We start from the raw sequence: 18,033 nt of genomic DNA on the forward strand, positions 1-18,033 counted from the left end.
CAGCCTCTGGCTTCATTCCTAAATAATTTCATTAATAATTCCATTCCATTGATAATTCATCGTCATCACAATTAATCATCTAACTTCACTGAGGGAGAATTAAAGGGCATCTGGATCATGAACTTGGTACATTTCCTTCCAGGCTTTTAAAAGGCAGAGATTTATGGGATTTTTTTATTTGTAATTTTTTTATCCTTTCCCCTTTACCTGCAAGTAATACATGGTCACTGTAGAGAATTTGCAAATAATGGAAACATGTAAGGATGAAAATAAAATTCTGCTGTAACATCACCCCTAGATCATCTGCCTTCAGCATTTCACCTTATTTCTGTTTTCTTCTCCCCCTCATTCATAAGAACATTCATATGTTCTCCTTCAATTTGGGCCACAGCTATTCCTTCCTCTCCTCCTTACTGTGAACAGTATGCATGCTGGCTTTTCATACCCCAAGCACAGTGCCACCTCAGGCCCTTTGCACATGCTGTGCCTGCCACCTGGAATACTTCTGTGCCTCATCCTCACCCTTTGGGTCTCAGCTCAGCATCCCCTCCTCCAGGAAGTCCTTCCTGACTCTCCCACTCCCACTCCAGGCTGGCAATAGTAGAAGCTCTCTGGGATTCTTTGCTTTGTTTCTACCACCCTCTCCAGACTGAGATCTTCAGACTCCTTCAGAGACTGACTTTGACAGCTTCAACAAATCTCTTAACCTTCCTGAGCCTTTGTCATTTCACAGGTAGAATGGGCTTGCTTTGTGCCTGTGTGTGTGCTAAGTCGCTTTAGTTATATCTGACTCTTTGTGATTCTGTGGACTGTAGCCTGCCAGGCTCCTCTGTCCATGGGATTCTCCAGGCAAGAAAACGGGAGAGGGTTGCCAAGCCCTTCTCCAGGGGATCCTCTCGACCCAGGGATTGAACCGCGTCTGTTATGTCTCCTGCATTGGCGGGAGGGCTCTTTACCACTAGTGCCCTCTTCTTTCCGTTTCACAGAAGTAGGAACTGAGGCTCACAGAGAGGGGGAGGAAGAAGTCACCCGCATGCTCCAGGTCCCCCATTTTCTCCCGTTTAGGGTCTTTCCTGAGGGGCACACTCTCTGCCTTTGTGGCCCACCCTAGACCCAAAGGGAAGGAGAAGTTCTTTAGGGCCCCTGGGAACTTTCAGGCCTTGACTCTAGGACCTGTTTGCCCTCTGTTTAGGGAGAAAATATTGCCTGGCCCCCCCTTACAGAGCTGAAGAGGGGTGTCCCTTGAGCTTATTTAGTGAGTTCCGGCCTCAAGGCCTTTGCACTTGCTGTTCCCTCTGTCAGAGCGCTGTCCCCCCAATTCTCCCAGTGGCCAGATCCTTTCCCTCCTTAAGATTCCTGCTCAAATGTCACTTCCTCGGAGAGGCCTTCCCTAACCTCAGTGGCCAAAGTCACCCTCCCTTCAATCCTTCATTGATTCATTGATCCATTCATATCATACCATCACAGGGCGCCTACTGTGTCTACACAGTAGGTGTAGGTGCTAAGGACACCAATCTCTGACTCTCAGAGCTCACAGCTGGCTATTGAATAAATGAGTTAGCATGACACTTCTAATGGGATGTGTCGGGAAGGAGAAATACATGACATGATAGGAAGTGACCGGGGTGAAAGCAGAGCTTCCAGAGGGAGGTGGGTGTTGATTGGAGACCTGAGAGAGAGCCAGGCACAGGGAGAGCTAGGGAAACAGCTCAGGCAGAGGAAACAGCAGGTGCAAAGGCCCTGAGGCAAGATTGCATCTGGAACCTAAAATATGGAGTGACTCACCAGAGGAGAAAGATGAGTTAGTGGGGAGGCAGTGGGTGGGATCTGAGAGGGTTTGGAGCCCTTCTCCCAGCTCCCCCCACCCCCGGCTATGTCTCCCTGGCCATATAGGACACCTCCCCTGAAGTCTGTAGCTTGCACCTCCGATTCAACCATCCCTAACTCCAGATCCTTTTTCTGATTCTTAGGAATAAAGTCCTTCCATTATTTTTACTTTAAAATACCAAATACCTTTGGGCAGAAGCTGGTGCACATTGTTGTGAGCTTTTACCCTTTGGGGAAAAAATAAATGGGTATCGCCGACTTTCGCCTGAACATGCATCCGGGAGGTCAGGGAGCCTCGCAAACTCGCATGCCTTCACCTCCACCAGGGCAACGCCTGGAGCCCCCACTCCCCACCCCAAAGCGGAAACTCGACTGCTGGTCTTCCAGTGGGGCGAGTTGGAGGTGGATTTATATTTTAAAAATTTTCTCAATTCACCGCAGTGGGTTTGTGATACTTTTATAGTCCGAGTGAGGAGGAGGGACAAAGATGTTATCCTTTGGAAAAAATAGATTTCCCAACTGCAGGGAGAGCGGGTGTGGGGGGGTACTTCTCCGCACTTCCGGGGCGCTGGGGGCGGGGGGCGGCCTCCAGGCGCTAAGTTATTCTGGTCTCTAGGCGCCTCTGCAGCTGGTGAGCTTTTTATAAACAGGACCAGCCCCGCCCCTCGTCTCCAGAGGAGGAATCAGGGAGATCAGAATTTTCCTGGGGCCACACGCCCCCTGCCGGGTGTGGAGAGTGGAGCTGGGGCGGACTGTAGCGCCCAGGAATCGAGGCCGAGGTCTTGTTCTTCCGCGCCACCCCCCATTCTGACTTTTTCACATCAAGATCGTTGGGGGATAACGGGTCATCTTGGACCCCAGAGTCTCCATCTCTGAGTCTAGTTTTGCCAGGATGGTGGAGGGAGGACTCTCCATCCCCGTCTTTTAGCTCAGGAGTCCGGCAGGAGTACAGCATCTCCCACCCACCTCACTCCTTTATTGCAGGGTCTTTGAACCTCACTGTTCCCTACGTTGTTGTGTTTGTTTTGTTTGTTTTTAACCGCAGACTTTGCGAGATTAGGGGATAGGCTGTTTTCCTGCCCTACTTCGGCCATTTGGATTTTTCTTTGAATTTGACTTTGAATTTTTCTCTGGAAAATGGGGCGCAGGAAGGAGAGGGGTTCCCGGGGGTTCCCGGAGTGTCCGTCAGTCTCCTCTTTTCCGGAAATTGGTGGCAGAGGGTGGCTCTCTTGATCCCGATTTCTCCTTTCTTCATCTCAGAAGCAGGGTGGAGCATCTACTAGCCCGACCCCCTTCAGGGGTCTTGAGTGTGTTAGTCGCTCAATCGTGTCCAGTTCTTTGCGACCCCATGGACTATACAGCCCACCAGGCTCCTCTGTCCGTGGAATTATCCAGGCAAGAATACTGGAATGGGTAGCCATTCTCTTCGCCAGAGGATCTTCCCAACCCAGGGATCGAACCCAGGTCTTCCGCATTGCAGTCAAATTCTTTACCGTCTGAGCCACCAGGGTACATATCAGCAATGAGACAGGGTCTATCTTGATCCCTATTTCCGCTATTTTTTCTTTTATACTTATTTTGAACCCCGTAAATAGGAGATATGGAGCATTTTCTCGAACCTCGCTTCCTCTTTTCTGAAATTGGGAATAGGGGGAGTTTAATGAGCGGTCACAGCACCTTGGACTGAACGGGGACCTCCTGAGTCTGAGACCTGGGGTGCGTGGGGGCGGTGAAGGGGAACGCCCCCAGAAGACTCAGGCTCAGTTGAGGCCTCAACCTCTGGGCCCTTCAATCGCCCGGAAACCACCATTGGACAGGAGAGGGGGGTGGCAATCTTTGACTGGTTACTTGCCCCGTCGCTCGACCACTTAAGCCAGTGAGAAGGCGCTGCGAAGCCCCGCCTCCCTTATTCTGAAGAGAGGCGGAGCCAGCAAGCGATTCCTCCCCTCCTGCACCGCTTCTGCTAGCTACTGGATGAGCTCTCTGCGCCCCGCCCCGTTCTCGCGTCAATCTGCGCAAGAGCCCCGCCCCTCCCGGCTCTGCCTGCGACAGTAGACAGTATCTCCATCCGTGGCTCCGCCCTAGAATGGCATCACGGCCGTATCTGCATGTGAGGCCCCGCCCCGCCTTTTGCAGGACGTCACCGAGGACTGCAGGGGCCTCAGCCGCTGCCGCCGCCTCCGCTGCAGCGCAGCCCCACATCACCATACCGGGGGCCCCGTCACTTCACCGCCACTGCCAAAAAAGTCGCCGCCTCTAGGGTCGCCACAGCATCAGTGCAGAACAAGGTGAGCTCCCAGGCCTCCAGTTGCGCTTCCGCGCCGAGCACCTATATAACCTTCATTTGACTGGTGGTCTGGTTGGGATAGGGGACGAAGTTGGCCGGCCTTAAATGAGGCAGGAGGATGCGGCGGTCGGGAGCCTGGGGAGGGGGAGGGCCTCGGCTCCCTCTACCTGCCGTGTCCTCACCCCCACCTCCATCCCTCCACCCCCGGCTCTGCGGTGGAGGGGGAGGGGAGATGAGGCGAGTGCCTTGCGGGAAGCTGTGCGCGCGGGAGGTTCTGCGTGCGCGTGCGCGTGGAGTGCACACGCGTGTGCGCGCCCGCCTGTGCAAGAGGGTCTATGTGTACCCTTGCTTGTTTACCAGGGTGTGCTCGTGCATACCCTGGGGATCCCGATCCAAGATTGTGAGTGTTACAGGCATGTGGAGGCAGACGCGTGGACTGCGCGTGTGCGTGCACAACAGTGTGCCTATGTGCACAGAGATGTGTGCCTGTGTGGGTGACGTGTACTGGGCTGCATGGGTGGAGGACGCATTGCGCACGGTGCATTTGCACATTTGTATATACATGTTGGCGTGCAGACAGGTGTCTGGCTCTTTCCCGTGCACCGAGCATGTCCCAGTGTGTGCCCTGCTGTGTGCACGTGAGCGTGTGCACGTCCCGTGCCTATCACGTGATATAGCTGTCACAGCTCGAGCTCTCCCAGCCTGGGAGTCTGGGAGAAGGACGGCAGACACGCGTCCCGGTGGTACAGTACACGCGTGTGCACGTGCGCCCGCGAGGCTCAGTTCTGAGGAACATGAATGATTGATGGGCGGGGGGGGGGGGGGGGGGCCGGCCGCAGTTAGTCACCTCTCCTGGCGCAGCTGTGGGGCTTAGGTTACAACCGGGCCGGGGGCACAGGCCTGCTGGAGGGGGCTGCAAGGTGTCTCCATCCCCTTCGCTCTGAGGTCCTCCCCTGGAACCTCAGGCCTTTCAAGGTCACGGCCCGCCCTCTGCGGTGGGGCGCGCCGTTAGTACTGGGGCTCCTGATGGGATAAGAGTAATCTCCGTCTCTCGCTGGGAGCTCTCTAGCCTGAGCCTGGGCGTTTGGGGACGGAGAGGGATCCCTCACCTTCGCCTACGCCCCACACCCCCAGATGGCATCTGCCACAGACGCTCGCTATGGGCAGAAGGAATCTTCGGACCAGAACTTCGACTACATGTTCAAAATCCTCATCATCGGAAACAGCAGCGTGGGCAAGACATCTTTCCTCTTCCGCTATGCAGACGACTCCTTCACGCCTGCCTTTGTCAGCACTGTAGGCATCGACTTCAAGGTCAAGACCATCTACCGAAATGATAAGAGGATCAAGCTGCAGATCTGGGTGGGTCCAGCTGGGGGGCCTTCTGGCTCCATCACTCTCCCCCAACCAGGAACAGCAGCCCCAGCTCTGCCTATTTCTTTCCTGTCTAGATTCGCTCATTACACACTGGGCATTTATGAGGCGCTTACTGTGTACCAGGGGCTAGAGGCACAGAAGAGAGTGTCCCCTTTCTCCCATCAGTGCTCTCCAGGGGTGGGGAAGGGGTAAATGCTGGGTCCTGTCCTACCCCTGACATCATCAGATGCATTGCTTGCTTAGTGCCTCAGTTTCCCCATGTTCAAGTTCCTCCACGAGTGTCTGGATGAGGTTTCAGAGGGATCCTGACCCCTCAACCTCATTCCCTGGGCCAAGAGCAGGCTCCTCCACCAGGGTCTTCTGGCCACCTCCCTCAACACCTCTGGGTCCTAAAGGGATCTGATAAATCCCAAGCCAGAGCTGGTTGTCCCCTGCTCACAATCCTTCCATGGCTCCCACCTCACTCTTTTTTTTTTTTCCACCTCACTCTTGGTAACACCTGCAACCTTCCCCTGGCTGAGGAGACCCTGCCTGGTCAGCCCCTGTTGGTGCCTCATTTCATCTGTCTCCCTCTGTCTCCAGCCTCTTCATTGTTCCTCAAATGTACCAGACCCAGTCCCACTTCAGGGCATTTGCCTAGACTTTCCTTCCCCTGACCCCCGTATGACTCCCTCTCTCATCCTGCAAGTTTTTAAATTGTCCCCCATCCCACACTGCCCATCCTTGCCTGGTTTTTTTTCTTCTCCTGTCTCATTACTTTCTGACAGTACATTTCCGTGATCTGAGGATGCATTTTCTTTCTTGTCCTGGGTTGATTCTGTTTCCTGCACAGAGCTGTCAGCTCCAAAAGGGCAGTGATTTGGGCCCATTTTGTTAACGACTGTGTCCTCAGTGCCCAGCACAGGGTGTGGCACAGGTCCCTATGTGTCGAATGAATGAAGGAATGATGCTATAGGTACCTTGGGATCACTGGTACTACCTGCCCTGGGACAGGCAGCTGACTCACCCTTCCTGACCCACTGTGCCTCTGGGCAAGCCCCTGCTCCTCTGAGCCTCAAGGGGGCTGGACCCCACCATCTCAGAGTTCATTCCCAGGCGGAAGAACTTCCATGTATCTCCGCTCTGACACCCCACCTCTCCTTCCCAGGACACAGCGGGTCAAGAGCGGTACCGGACCATCACGACAGCCTACTACCGAGGCGCCATGGGCTTCATCCTCATGTACGACATTACCAACGAGGAGTCCTTCAATGCTGTGCAGGACTGGTACGTGAGCCCCCACCTGCCCTCTTCTGAGCCAGGCTTCGTGTAAAGCCTGGGGTACAGGCCGAGATGAGAGAGTCCCAGCCCCTTGCCAAAAATGTAAATAACAATATTGGGGTCCCAGCTATGCTATAAATCTATAATCATTAAAACAATGTGGCATCAGCTCAAAATAATGGGAAAGAAAGATTTTAGGTAGGAAAATGAAATTATAAACATATAAAGGGAAAAAAAAACTGGGAGGGACAGAAAATATAAAGATAGCTTGTAAGTTTTGAAGGTATAAACATTTACATTTTCTGCTGAGAGTAATGATAAATTTTGAGAAAATGTTTGACTTTGTTCAAGAGGGAGAATTCTCTTCTGGGGGTGGGGGATCTGGGAAGGGTGGGAAAGACTTCTTGAAAGAGGGACTCTCAAGTTCAGGAACTGTGGGAGCAGGCCCCTGCAGAGAGAAGAGTGTTCCTGGCAGGACAAAGGCAGGAGAAGAGACTGAGCCTGCCCTCCTCAAAAATTAATGGGACAGGATTTCCCTGGTGGTTCAGTGGGCTTCCCTGGTGGCTCAGATGGTAAAGAATCTACCTGCAACGCAGGAGACCCAGGTTCCATCCCTGGGTCAGGAAGATCCCCTCCAGAAGGGAATGGCTACCTACTCCAGTATTTTTGCCTGGAGAATTCCATGGACAGAGGAGCCTGGTAGTCTGCAGTCCATGGGGTCACTAAAGAGTCAGACATGACTAAGCGACTTCACTTTCACTTTCCAGTGGCTAAGACTTTGCACTCCCAGTGACCACTTCTATCCCTGGTCAGGGAACTAGATCCCACATCCTGCAAGAAGATCAAAGACCCCGTGTGCCGCAACTAAGACCTGGCATAGCCAAATAAATAAATATTAAAAATAGAGAATTAATGGGAGGTGGGGGCTTGAATAGGATGAGTGACAAGGAATTGGGGGAGAGGGTTGGTGCTCAGATTCTCCAAGCCCTAACCTTCCTCTGTCACCATCTCCTCCAGGTCAACCCAGATCAAGACCTACTCATGGGACAATGCCCAGGTGCTGCTGGTAGGGAACAAGTGTGACATGGAGGACGAGCGGGTGGTGTCATCGGAACGTGGTCGACAACTGGCAGACCACCTGGGTGAGTACCCAGTGACGCTGGACATCACAGGCTAGGAAAGGGACACTGAGGCCCTGAAAGGGGAAGACACACACCCAAGGTCTCACAGCTAAGCCAAGATGTGGCCTGGATTTGAATCCTGATAATTTATACTCTCGGCGAGCTGGCCTTTGATCCAAGGGCCATTTCAGGTGGGTCTTGAGGGATGTTTAGTTCACTCTGCAAGAAGTTAATGATTCATTCTGATACTGTCACTGCCCAGACTAGTGCTGGATGTTGCTGGGTCCAAGAGGCCTCCAGATTTGTGAAAGGGAGGGATCTGGGCTGGCGGAACTAGCAGAGAGCCAGGCTCTGCTGGCATAGGTAAGGCTTCCTGGAAACGGGGCATTGGAACTGGTATTTGAAGAAAAAGGGTGATCTTTCAGACAGAAGAAACAGTGTGACCGGATGTGGGAAAGATCTTTTTAGCAAATAGTTTTACATGACTGGAACATGGGGATCACTTGGAGGAAATATGGTTGATCATGCAAGACCTGAACTACAAGCTGGGGACTCAGACTCTTCAGAGGGCAGTAGGAAGCCTCAGAGTTTGTGTGAGCAGGAAAGGCCTGGATCTGTGTCAGATGCTGTCAGGACCAGGGCTGGGCCGGATGGTGGAAGCAGGGAATTAGCCCATCACCCTATTTATCATCGTAGCTATTTATTTATCGAGATGTCCCCCAGGGGCTTGGGCACCCCCTTGTTGCATGCAGGGGCTCTGGGGACAATGAGAAGAGGAGAATTTTAAGGTGAAGAAAGGAGTCCAGGAAATAAAGGCTGACTCAGTCCACTGGTGCTTCGCCATGGGACTTGTCCGTGCCTTTCACATGCATCTGGCACTGGGAAACTCCAGGTGTTACCTGTCCTCAGCAAAGTGTGTCTGGGCGTGGGGGGTCCAGCGTCCTCACCCCTCCCTTCCCTGACCACAGGGTTCGAGTTCTTTGAGGCAAGCGCCAAGGACAACATTAATGTCAAGCAGACCTTTGAGCGCCTTGTGGATGTCATCTGCGAGAAGATGTCTGAGTCATTGGACACGGCCGATCCCGCAGTCACGGGCGCCAAGCAGGGCCCACAGCTCACGGACCAGCAGGCGCCTCCGCATCAGGACTGCGCCTGCTGAGAGCCGCCCTGTCCCGCCCCGCCCCATCCTGGCCCCGCCCCTGCCCACCCCCTGGGCCTGAGCCAGGGCCCCTACTGGCCATGGGCTTGAGTCCCCTGCCCTGATTTAGCCCATCACCCTATTTATTATCGTAGCTATTTATTTATTTATTGGAGATGTCCCCCAGGGGCTCGGGCACCCCCCTCTTCCACGCCCCACCCTGTACATACAACCCTGTTCTCGCTCTGCAGTGGCGTGTCGTGGCCCCGTGAACTCACCACTCACTCTTCCCTCCAGACCCCACCTTTTTATAAATTCACCCCCATCAACAGTTATCAGTTTTGAAGAGGGGGCCAGGTGACACCCCAGGGCAAGCTGGTCGGGTGATGGGAGGTAGCCAGCCTCCTGGCTGTGGCATGGTGGGTCCAGGCGGCTGCAGGCATCTCAACGTGGACCACTGGGTGGGTCAGAGCCAGGAAATGGCCCACCTGGCTCTTCACCCCCAAGGTTGTACCTTTTATGGGAGCAGGGTTGGGGGGCGGGGGGCTGCTGCAGATATGCACCACCCTGGGATACCACTCTCCACCAGACCTGTTCTGACGTCATGAGTGTCAAACATGCCCCCCAGCCCCCCAGGAGATGTCATGACAACACTACACACACCCAATAAAGTGAATGGATGACACAATGTCCCTATGAGCACCGGCCTGATAATGCTGGCTCTGTTCATCCACAAGATTTTCAATTACAAAGAGAATTTAATGGTACTTCCATACTCCATGACTAGAGGATAAGACTGGAGGCTCCAAATTCTGGGGCCCGGATCCAAGCGGATGGGCGATATCCCCCACCTTGGTCCCAGCGCCCAGCCTACAGCAGCGTTGAGGGCTTGGTGCTAGCTGGCTGGCTGAGACCCCAGAGCTGAGGATGGCCCATCACGAGTCACTTGAAGCTGTCCCAGAAAGGCTGAGGTACAACTGTCCATCTTCATGGTTGTATTCCAGAGGCAGAAACTGAGGCCTGGCAGTGGGCTTGGCAGGGGCAGCCCAAGCAGATGCCCAGAAGTCAGGGTGTGGCTAGGACTTGGCCTAGGAGTCGGTTCCCCTTTCTGCCCAGGTGGCTGGTCAGCGGCAGCTCAGTCAGTCTTGCCTTGCTGTCTGGCATCTGGGGGCTCAGTCTGTATGGTGCCCAGGGCCACACAGCCTGGGGGTGTCAGAGGGCCTGGGATCTGACCGCACAAGAGCATCTGGTTACATGTGCTGTTCACCCCCCTAGGCACCCCACCGAACCCTCCTCCAACCCCTTGGCACTGGGGTCAGCCTCGCTGGACAGATGTGGGCTTGGTCCTCACATCGTTGGTGATCAGCAACCTGCCCACCCACCACGGGGTGCAGGCAGGCTGTCAGGAAATAAAGGCTGACACAGGCAGCCCTCACCCTGAAGGGTAGTTGTACTGCCATTTGGGGCTCACACATGTGCCCCCCTCCCCCAGGAGTCCCCTGGGTGCTTGGTCCACCCACTGCGCTCACCCGGTATTTCAGGTAGGAGAGGTAGGTGTCCCACCCTAGCGTCAGGCCGTTGATGTAGGTGACTCGGAACTGGGGGGGCACGAAGAGGAAATTCACCAGCTGCGCAGCAGGCCACACACACCAGTCAGCCTATGGGGAGGGGCAGAATGTAGTGAGGGGCGGAGCCAGGAGGGACTTGGGTGGGGCCTGAAAGGAGGGTCAGAAGCGAGATGAAAGTGGGTGGAGGAGAAGGGATAGGCGGGGCCTGGGCAGGCATGCCCACCTTGTAGAATTCCCAGAACTTGTCCCGCAGCTCCTGACAGCTCTTGTCCAGGGTCTGGCCCTCCAGGCAGCCAAGGCCTAGGAAGGAAACCAAGAAATGAGAGTATCAGGGGCTGGGGAGTAAGGAGTACAGTGGTAAAGCGGGTAGGGTAGGACCCATGAGGAACAGAGCTTCCCCAATGGCTCAGCAGGTGAAGAATCCACCTGCAGTGTAGGAGACACAGGAGACTCGGGTTTGATCCCTGGGTCAGGAAGATCCCCTGGAGGAGGAAATGGAAACCCACTCCAGTATTCTTGCTTGAAAAATCCCATGGGGAGGAGCCTGGAAGGCTACAGTCCACAGGGTCGCAAAGAGTCGGACACAACTGAGCAACTAATCACCACCCCAGGCAGCGGAACAGTGTCCCAAGCAGAGGAACCGGGACGTTTAAAGGCCTTGCAGTGGGAAGTGGGGCACAGCAGGGAGGCTGAAATGGGTGAACAAGAAGTGAGAGGTCTGTCCTGTATAAACTCGTACCCTGTGGGGCGGTGACACACCCTTGCTGAGGCGGTTTTATTACCAGTCCTGTACCTTCCTTTACCTTTACAGATAATGAAACTGACCCTGGGTGGCAAGAAATGAACAGCTCTCCAGAGCCAAGGGTTAGGATGATTGTGCCCTGCCAACCTCAGTCTCACCTCCCCTTCCTCCAGCCTCAGGGCCTTTGCACCAGCTGTCCTCCCCCTCCACCCACCACCCCACCTCCCTCCCGGCCCGGTGGCTCCTTCTTCATGTCTCATCTCAGTGTCTTCTCCTTGGAGAGGTTCTCCCAACCATCATCTCAGACACTGTCTTCACCCTTCCTACACGTAGCACCACTGTCTGTGATTCTGCCATTCACACCTGACTTCATTGGGTCTGTCCAGTCACCACTGTACCCCAGCCTCCAGTCCCGGGCCACCCACACAGGAGGTGCATCGATAACACATCTCCAAGTTCTGGACACAAAACTGACTCTACCCCCCTGACCCCCTGATCCAGGAGGGACCAAGCCCAAGTTCACAGGACTCCTTACCCAAGAAGTACCAGACGCCAAGCATAGGAGAGGCCACCAGTTGGTCAATGAGGACCTTCTTGAGGACGTTTGGGAGGCCAGGGAAGCCGGATGCAGGGAACAGGCGGTCCAGCCAGAGATACCAATAGTGCAGGAAGGGGCCCATGCTGCAGCCGACTGCAAACATGCTCACTGTGGACAGTCCAAGAGTTAAGGGGGGCACGTTAGGCCAGCAACCTTCCCCCCCCAATCCACTCCCTCCCTGGCTAAGACCTGGGTAAGCCTGACACCCTCCCAGGGCCGAACCGAATATTCTTCCATTATTAGCCCCACCGCCAGGTACCATTCCAAGAGGTGCTTTTGCATCTTCCCTCATTCCCTCACTACCCTATCAAAGGATACCACCATCGCCCCGCTTTCCGAAGGAGGAAACAGAGGCACAGCTGATAGGGAAGTGTGGGACCAGGGTGCGACCCAAGCTGGCTGGCAGCCAGATGCTGTGCCTTTGACTACCCCAGGTGCAGCATATCGTGCTCAATGGTAAGTCTGTCAGTGCAAGAGAGAGGGTAGCAGATTAGGGGGTGGGCGAAGACCTGACCGTCAGGATGGCAGCGGACAGAAACCCTACGTATTGGAGATGAGATGAAGACTCGAGGGGGAAGGGACGCGGAGAACGGGGAGGGGGTGTCTAGGTTGCACGCTGAGGTAAAGGGTCTTGCCAGGAACTGAGGTCACCGGACATAGTCACGGAGCTCAGGACCCCACCGGTTCACAGGGGGGTCTCCGGATCTGAAGTTGGGGGCAAAGATCTGGGGTAAAAAGCCAGCAGCACCGGTCCCCTTACCTGAGCGCCGCGGGTCGAACTTCTGGCCGGGCCGGGCGCGAATCTCCCAGGTCTGACGCGCCCCATCCCCAGCCGCCATGAGAACGCCGCATCCCAGGGTGTTGGTGACGAGCAACGCACGGCCTTGGAACAGGGGCTGACCCGCAGCCCAAAGGCCGCGCAGCCAGCGCCAGCCGCCGGGCGGCATCGTCCGCCGGACACAGGAACCGGCACACCGGGCCGCCCCGCCCATGCCGGCCAATCCCAAGTCGCCGCCGAGTCCCGGTTACCCGCCCCGCGCGGTGGTACCCAATCGAACGCTGCCTTCGTGATTTGTATGCCCGCCCCAAATCGCTCCAGTCAATCGCCGACTTTTTCGAAGCCTCACACCTCCTTCCGCGTCACACCGCGCACGCCAATTATTGACGTTTCACCCTCGTTTTCCCGCCCCCTTCTGCTCTGGCCTGTGGGTAACCATCGTCACCCTCTTATTTGACCGCCCAGTACTTCACTGACCAATCACTGACTTTAAGATGGAAAAATCACAGCCTGTTTGTCCTGCCTCCCGTATTGAGATGGCCAATCTAAGGCCGTTACCGAGTTCTCCCGTGTAAATTGCCCTCAAGATTTCCAGATTCTCCTTCAATTCCTGAAAAGTAATGGCCACCAGGGCGGAAACCCAATCCCGCAGAGATTCGGGGACGTGGACTCGGGGCTCCAGTTCTGCTGCGCGCGCAGGCTGCAGGGATTCCTGTCTGGACGTTGACCTTGGTCCTGACTACTGCTGGGCGTCTGACCTAAGTTCCACAATAATAGTACTTAAGACGCTACGCACTGTTCTGGGCACATGACGTGCTTTAAGAAATTTGACAGCAACTTTGTGTTGCTGCAGTGATAATTATATCACCATATCACCTCCTATGTTCCTGTTAGGGGAAAAATCTGAGTTTCAATGGAAATCTATGCATTACTTACAAGAGCAGGGTGTCTGGAGCCTGTGGGCCGAATTCTGTCGCCACCTGTTTTGGTGAGGTTCAAGAGCTAAGAATTTTCTTAACTTTTTTTGATTGGTCGATGAAAAAAATCCAGGTACTGTTCTGGGACGTGGGAAAATTGTATGAAATTCCGATTTTCGAATCCATAAATAAAGATATATTGGAACACAGCCATGCCCATTTGTTTTTTTTTGTTGTCTACTCTCAACTACAATGAGGAGTTGCAACCAAGATTATATGGTCTACAAAAACTAAACTGTTTTACTCTTTACAAAAAAAATTTTTTTTTTTTTTTTTTTTTTTGCTCTTTGTTAGAGGACACGCTTCAGTTTTCTGATTTTGATTCTATGGGAGATATTTAATAAACCGCATGGTTATAACTGAGAACACCAAAAAGTAATTCTTATTTATAAACATGCAAATGAATTCTGCCAAGTAAAGAGACACTCACCCCATTTTTTTTTTGGCCTTTATTTGCACGTTCATTTTATACTTCTTGTTCTGTCTCTTATTTGGAACTTCTTTGAAATGGTTTTAACACCTGACAAGTTCCCTTTATTAATAACGTGAGTTAACAGTAGTTTTTAACACATGCTCATTTTTGTATCTGTATGAGAGGTGTGATTTTAACTTTTTGGGAAAAATGATCCTTCAAACACTTCCTATTGCAGTCAAGTACCTCATTCTGGTATTCCAGGCTCCAGATTTTACTGCATTTTGGTGGAAAACTTTCAAAATGGCTTAAAGAGGGGTAAGAGTCAAGTTATGGTTCACAAAACAGAGTCAGATAAACTTTTTCCATGAGAAAGTACATTTCATGGTAGCTGAAGCCCTGGCAACTCCAAATGAGTAAGAGAATTTTGCTATTTCTCTATTTTTCTCATTTCTGTTTTCCTTTCTCTAAATATGATTTTGATGCCTTTGAAACGGGAGGGAAGGGGGCATAGCACAATCTTTGAAAGAATGACATAGCCCAAGGACACAACATATACTGATTAGACCAAATGGGTTCAAGATGGTGGACAAGACAGCTTCTACTAGACCTTGAACCTCAGTATATGCTCACTATAACACATCACCCAGCTAAGTGACTGGAGAAGGCAATGGCACCCCACTCCAGTACTCTTGCCTAGAAAATCCCATAGACAGAGGAGCCTGGTAGGCTGGAGTCCATGGGGTCGCTAAGAGTCCAACACGACTGAGCAACTTCACTTTCACTTTTCACTTTCCTGCATTGGAGAAGGAAATGGCAACCCACTCCAGTGTTCTTGCCTGGAGAATCCCAGGGATGGGGGAGCCTGGTGGGCTGCTGTCTATGGAATCGCAGAGTCAGACACGACTGAAGCGACTTAGCAGCAGCAGGCTAAGTGACACACCCACAGGCACCATGACAGTTTCAAGGCAAACCAAAGATCAAAACGTGGGCAGTGGCCCAATTCCTAGAAATTTCTGCCCGTTTCCCCAAAATAGTTGGAATAATCCTCCTGTGTATTAGTTTATGAAATTACCCAACCCATAAAAGCTAACCACAGTACACTTGAGGCTGCTCTCACCATCTGCCACAGCCCACACTCTTTGTCTGGGGAGTGTGTCTCTCACTCTTGCCTTCTGAGATGGCCTACAGTCTGTCTGTGGAGTGTTTCTCTCTGGATAAATCCACTTCTTACGTATCACTTTGTCTCTTACTGACTTCTTTCTGCAATGAGACATCAAGAACCTGAGCTTCATTAGGTCCTGAAACCAGGCACCGTGGGTTTTGGCTGGGTCTGTGTCCCAGCCCCTTGGGTTTAAATCCCAAGCAGGATTTTGGCCGAGCTCAAGTCCTGGCACATGGGTTCAACTCCCAGTCTGAGGTGAATGGTTGTAGCTGGCAACCACAAACTGACAGTGAAAAGGTAAGAGAGGTTTAGAGTTAGGCCTGGTCCTATAGAGGCCCTTGGGAAACCATGAGCCAAGTATACAGGAGAGGACCTTTTACTGTTGTCTACTCGTTTCCCCACCCTGCCCCCAACTCTAATCCTAGGTTTATTCAACACAATTACTTTACTCTACACAACAAAATACAAACATAACATTATCTCAAATATTAGTGACTAGTGAAATTCGCTCAGTGGTGTCCGACTCTTTGTGACTCTAGGCCAGAATACTGAAGTGGGTAGCCTTTCCCTTCTCCAGGGGATCTTCCCAACCCAGGGATCAAACTCAGATCAAACTCAGCTGAGCCACAAAGGAAGCCCGTCTCAAATACTACAAAGTTACAAAACTCAAAACAGAGAATTTATAGTACAATAAAGCCACCAGGGCTTTCCTGGTGGCTCAGACAGTAAAGAATCTACCTGCAATGTAGGTGACCTGGATTCAATCCCTGGGTCAGGAATTTGCCCTGGAGAAGGGAATGACTTCCCAACTCCCGTATTCTTGCCTGGAGAATGCCATGGCCAGAAGAGCCTGGTGGGCTACAGTCCATGAGATTGCAAAGAGTCAGACACAACTGAGCGGCTAAACATACACACACGTATAATAAACATCAAAAAAGCAATGGACACGTTGCCAAGGTAACCTTCACCACTGCCGTGAATACCAACACAATGAGGGTTTCAGTGATGGTCTAGATTTAAACTCACAATATCAGAGAGGGTGGAAAAGTGTGTGCGTGTGTGTGCACGCACGCGCACATCCACGTATGCACATGCTGCTGCTGCTAAGTCGCTTCAGTCACGTCCAACTCTGTGCCACCCCATAGACGGCAGCCCACCAGGCTTCCTTGTCCCTGGGATTCTCCAGGCAAGAACACTGGAGTGGGTTGCCATTTCCTTCTCCACTGCATGAAAGTGAAAAGTGAAAGTGAAGTCGCTCAGCCGTGTCCAACTCTTAGCAACCCCATGGACTGCAGCCTACCAGGCTCCTCCGTCCATGGGATTTTCCAGGCAAGAGTACTGGAGTGGGGTGCCATTGCCTTCTCCGACGTATGCACATGAGTACATGGGAAAAGAACTCTTGGGGCAAATAACTTCTGCTCAGTTTTGACCTGGTGGGTAAAATCCATATGCTTTTGCACATCTGTGAAATATTTCCTGCTGTAGGGCAAGAAATGTCACAGCTATCCGATATTCTGAATTTCTGAGCCATTCGGACAAGGGCAAGTGGTGCCATTTCCTACACAAAGAACTTAAGGATGTCACAGTTATCATGACTACAGCCCTTCAGTGTGACCTAAGGGAATTCAAGAAGAGAAGAATACTGCTATAAAAATGCAGGATGCTGGCCCCAGATAGCTGAGATACATATGAAAGGAATCACATCAATAATCTGAAACTCTTGCATCGTTCCATGCATAGAATAACTCTACATTCCTTAACTTGATATCTGGTTTTCCTTACTTAACAATAATCTTTGATGTTCAGGCTGCTTGCCCCTATTGTTGCAAACTAGTAAATAGCCCGACTCCCTCTCCTGCCTGCTTGGAGCAGTTTTACAGGGCTACTGAGATACTGTCTCTTGGGCTTGGAGTCCTTAACATTCCCACAAAATAAAATAACTCTTTACTTTCAGGTTGTGACTGGTTTTTGTGTTTTTTGTTTTTTTTTTTTTTTTTGTAGTCTACACATCCAACAGCAGGTCTAGGACAGAATTGTTAATATCTACACTCCTCTCCTTGACTCTCCGGTTTTTCTCCTACGTTCTTGCTTTCTTGTTCACCCCTGCTCCACTTCTTTTTTTCTTCTGTTAACCCCAGAACACCTGTGTGACCACCAAGGCGTACTCTTTTCCTCTTGCTCCTCTCCCTCTGACCCTTCCAAGTGCCAACTCTTTGTTGCTGTTAGTTGCTCAGTCATGTCCACCTCTTTGTGAACCCATGGACTGCAGTACGCTAGGCCTCCCTGTCCTTCACCATCTCCCAGAGTCTGCTCATTGAAGCCACGTGTTCCGGAAAACAAACTCACTCAGAAGGACAATGCAGATAGTGGAGTGAAGTTTATTACACCGGCGGGCCCAAGGACTCCTCTTAGCCAAGGACCCCACCCAGTTTTTGTGAAAACATTCCCTGAAACTAGTCTGAACAAAGGAAAAAGAAAGATACATCAAAGTTAACCCGTGATTCTATGCCTTAAGCCTAGGTAGTTAACTGTGGACAATTATCAATAGGCCTATGGTCATAACCCAATAAGCATAATAGAATGTATTATGTATTACATTAATAATACATTAATGTATTAGTAATACATTAATACATTAATAATACATTATGTATTATACAATGTCTATTCGGTTACACAATACAGGTATTCTTTTAGGCGATGGAGCCCTGGGGCTCTTCCTTCCAGGGGCCTGGTTTTCTAGTTGGTATGTTGTTTCCATAGATACTGGGCATATAGCTCAA

At 52.0% G+C, this 18,033-nt stretch overlaps 2 protein-coding genes across 3 annotated transcripts; one reads left to right on the top strand and one right to left on the bottom strand.

Moving 5' to 3' along the window:
* The first annotated feature begins 4,008 nt into the window (after positions 1–4,008).
* RAB3A (RAB3A, member RAS oncogene family) lies at positions 4,009–9,698 on the top strand. Its single transcript, NM_174446.3, has 5 exons — positions 4,009–4,115; positions 5,249–5,476; positions 6,639–6,757; positions 7,769–7,893; positions 8,841–9,698. Exons 2-5 carry the CDS (start codon positions 5,249–5,251, stop codon positions 9,029–9,031), a joined length of 663 nt encoding a protein of 220 aa, NP_776871.2. The 5' UTR covers positions 4,009–4,115; the 3' UTR covers positions 9,032–9,698.
* Positions 9,699–9,748: 50 nt separating this feature from the next.
* MPV17L2 (MPV17 mitochondrial inner membrane protein like 2) lies at positions 9,749–12,894 on the bottom strand. Of its 2 annotated transcripts, XM_010806589.4 has the most exons (6): positions 12,679–12,891; positions 12,237–12,380; positions 11,856–12,026; positions 10,802–10,878; positions 10,540–10,668; positions 9,749–10,238 (listed from the first exon to the last, which is right to left on the bottom strand). In XM_010806589.4, the coding sequence occupies exons 1-6, from the start codon at positions 12,863–12,865 to the stop codon at positions 10,146–10,148; spliced, it is 801 nt and encodes a 266-aa protein (XP_010804891.2). In that variant the 5' UTR covers positions 12,866–12,891; the 3' UTR covers positions 9,749–10,145.
* Positions 12,895–18,033: the final 5,139 nt, after the last annotated feature.

The sequence above is a fragment of the Bos taurus genome, chromosome 7 (assembly GCF_002263795.3).
Source record: "Bos taurus isolate L1 Dominette 01449 registration number 42190680 breed Hereford chromosome 7, ARS-UCD2.0, whole genome shotgun sequence".
In the NCBI taxonomy this organism is placed as follows: domain Eukaryota; kingdom Metazoa; phylum Chordata; class Mammalia; order Artiodactyla; family Bovidae; genus Bos; species Bos taurus.

Excerpts from the sequence above, each read along its gene's own strand:
- MPV17L2 (XM_010806589.4), bottom strand. The coding sequence starts at position 12,865 with ATGCCGCCCGGCGGCTGGCGCTGGCTGCGCGGCCTTTGGGCTGCGGGT. Across the intron at positions 12,381-12,678 it reads GTTCGACCCGCGGCGCTCAG|ACTTACCATTGAGCACGATA; the intron begins GTAAGGGGACCG and ends TTGCACTGACAG. Across the intron at positions 10,879-11,855 it reads TGGCGTCTGGTACTTCTTGG|GCCTTGGCTGCCTGGAGGGC; the intron begins GTAAGGAGTCCT and ends TTTCCTTCCTAG.
- RAB3A (NM_174446.3), top strand. The coding sequence starts at position 5,249 with ATGGCATCTGCCACAGACGCTCGCTATGGGCAGAAGGAATCTTCGGAC. Across the intron at positions 6,758-7,768 it reads TTCAATGCTGTGCAGGACTG|GTCAACCCAGATCAAGACCT; the intron begins GTACGTGAGCCC and ends CATCTCCTCCAG. Across the intron at positions 7,894-8,840 it reads ACAACTGGCAGACCACCTGG|GGTTCGAGTTCTTTGAGGCA; the intron begins GTGAGTACCCAG and ends CCCTGACCACAG.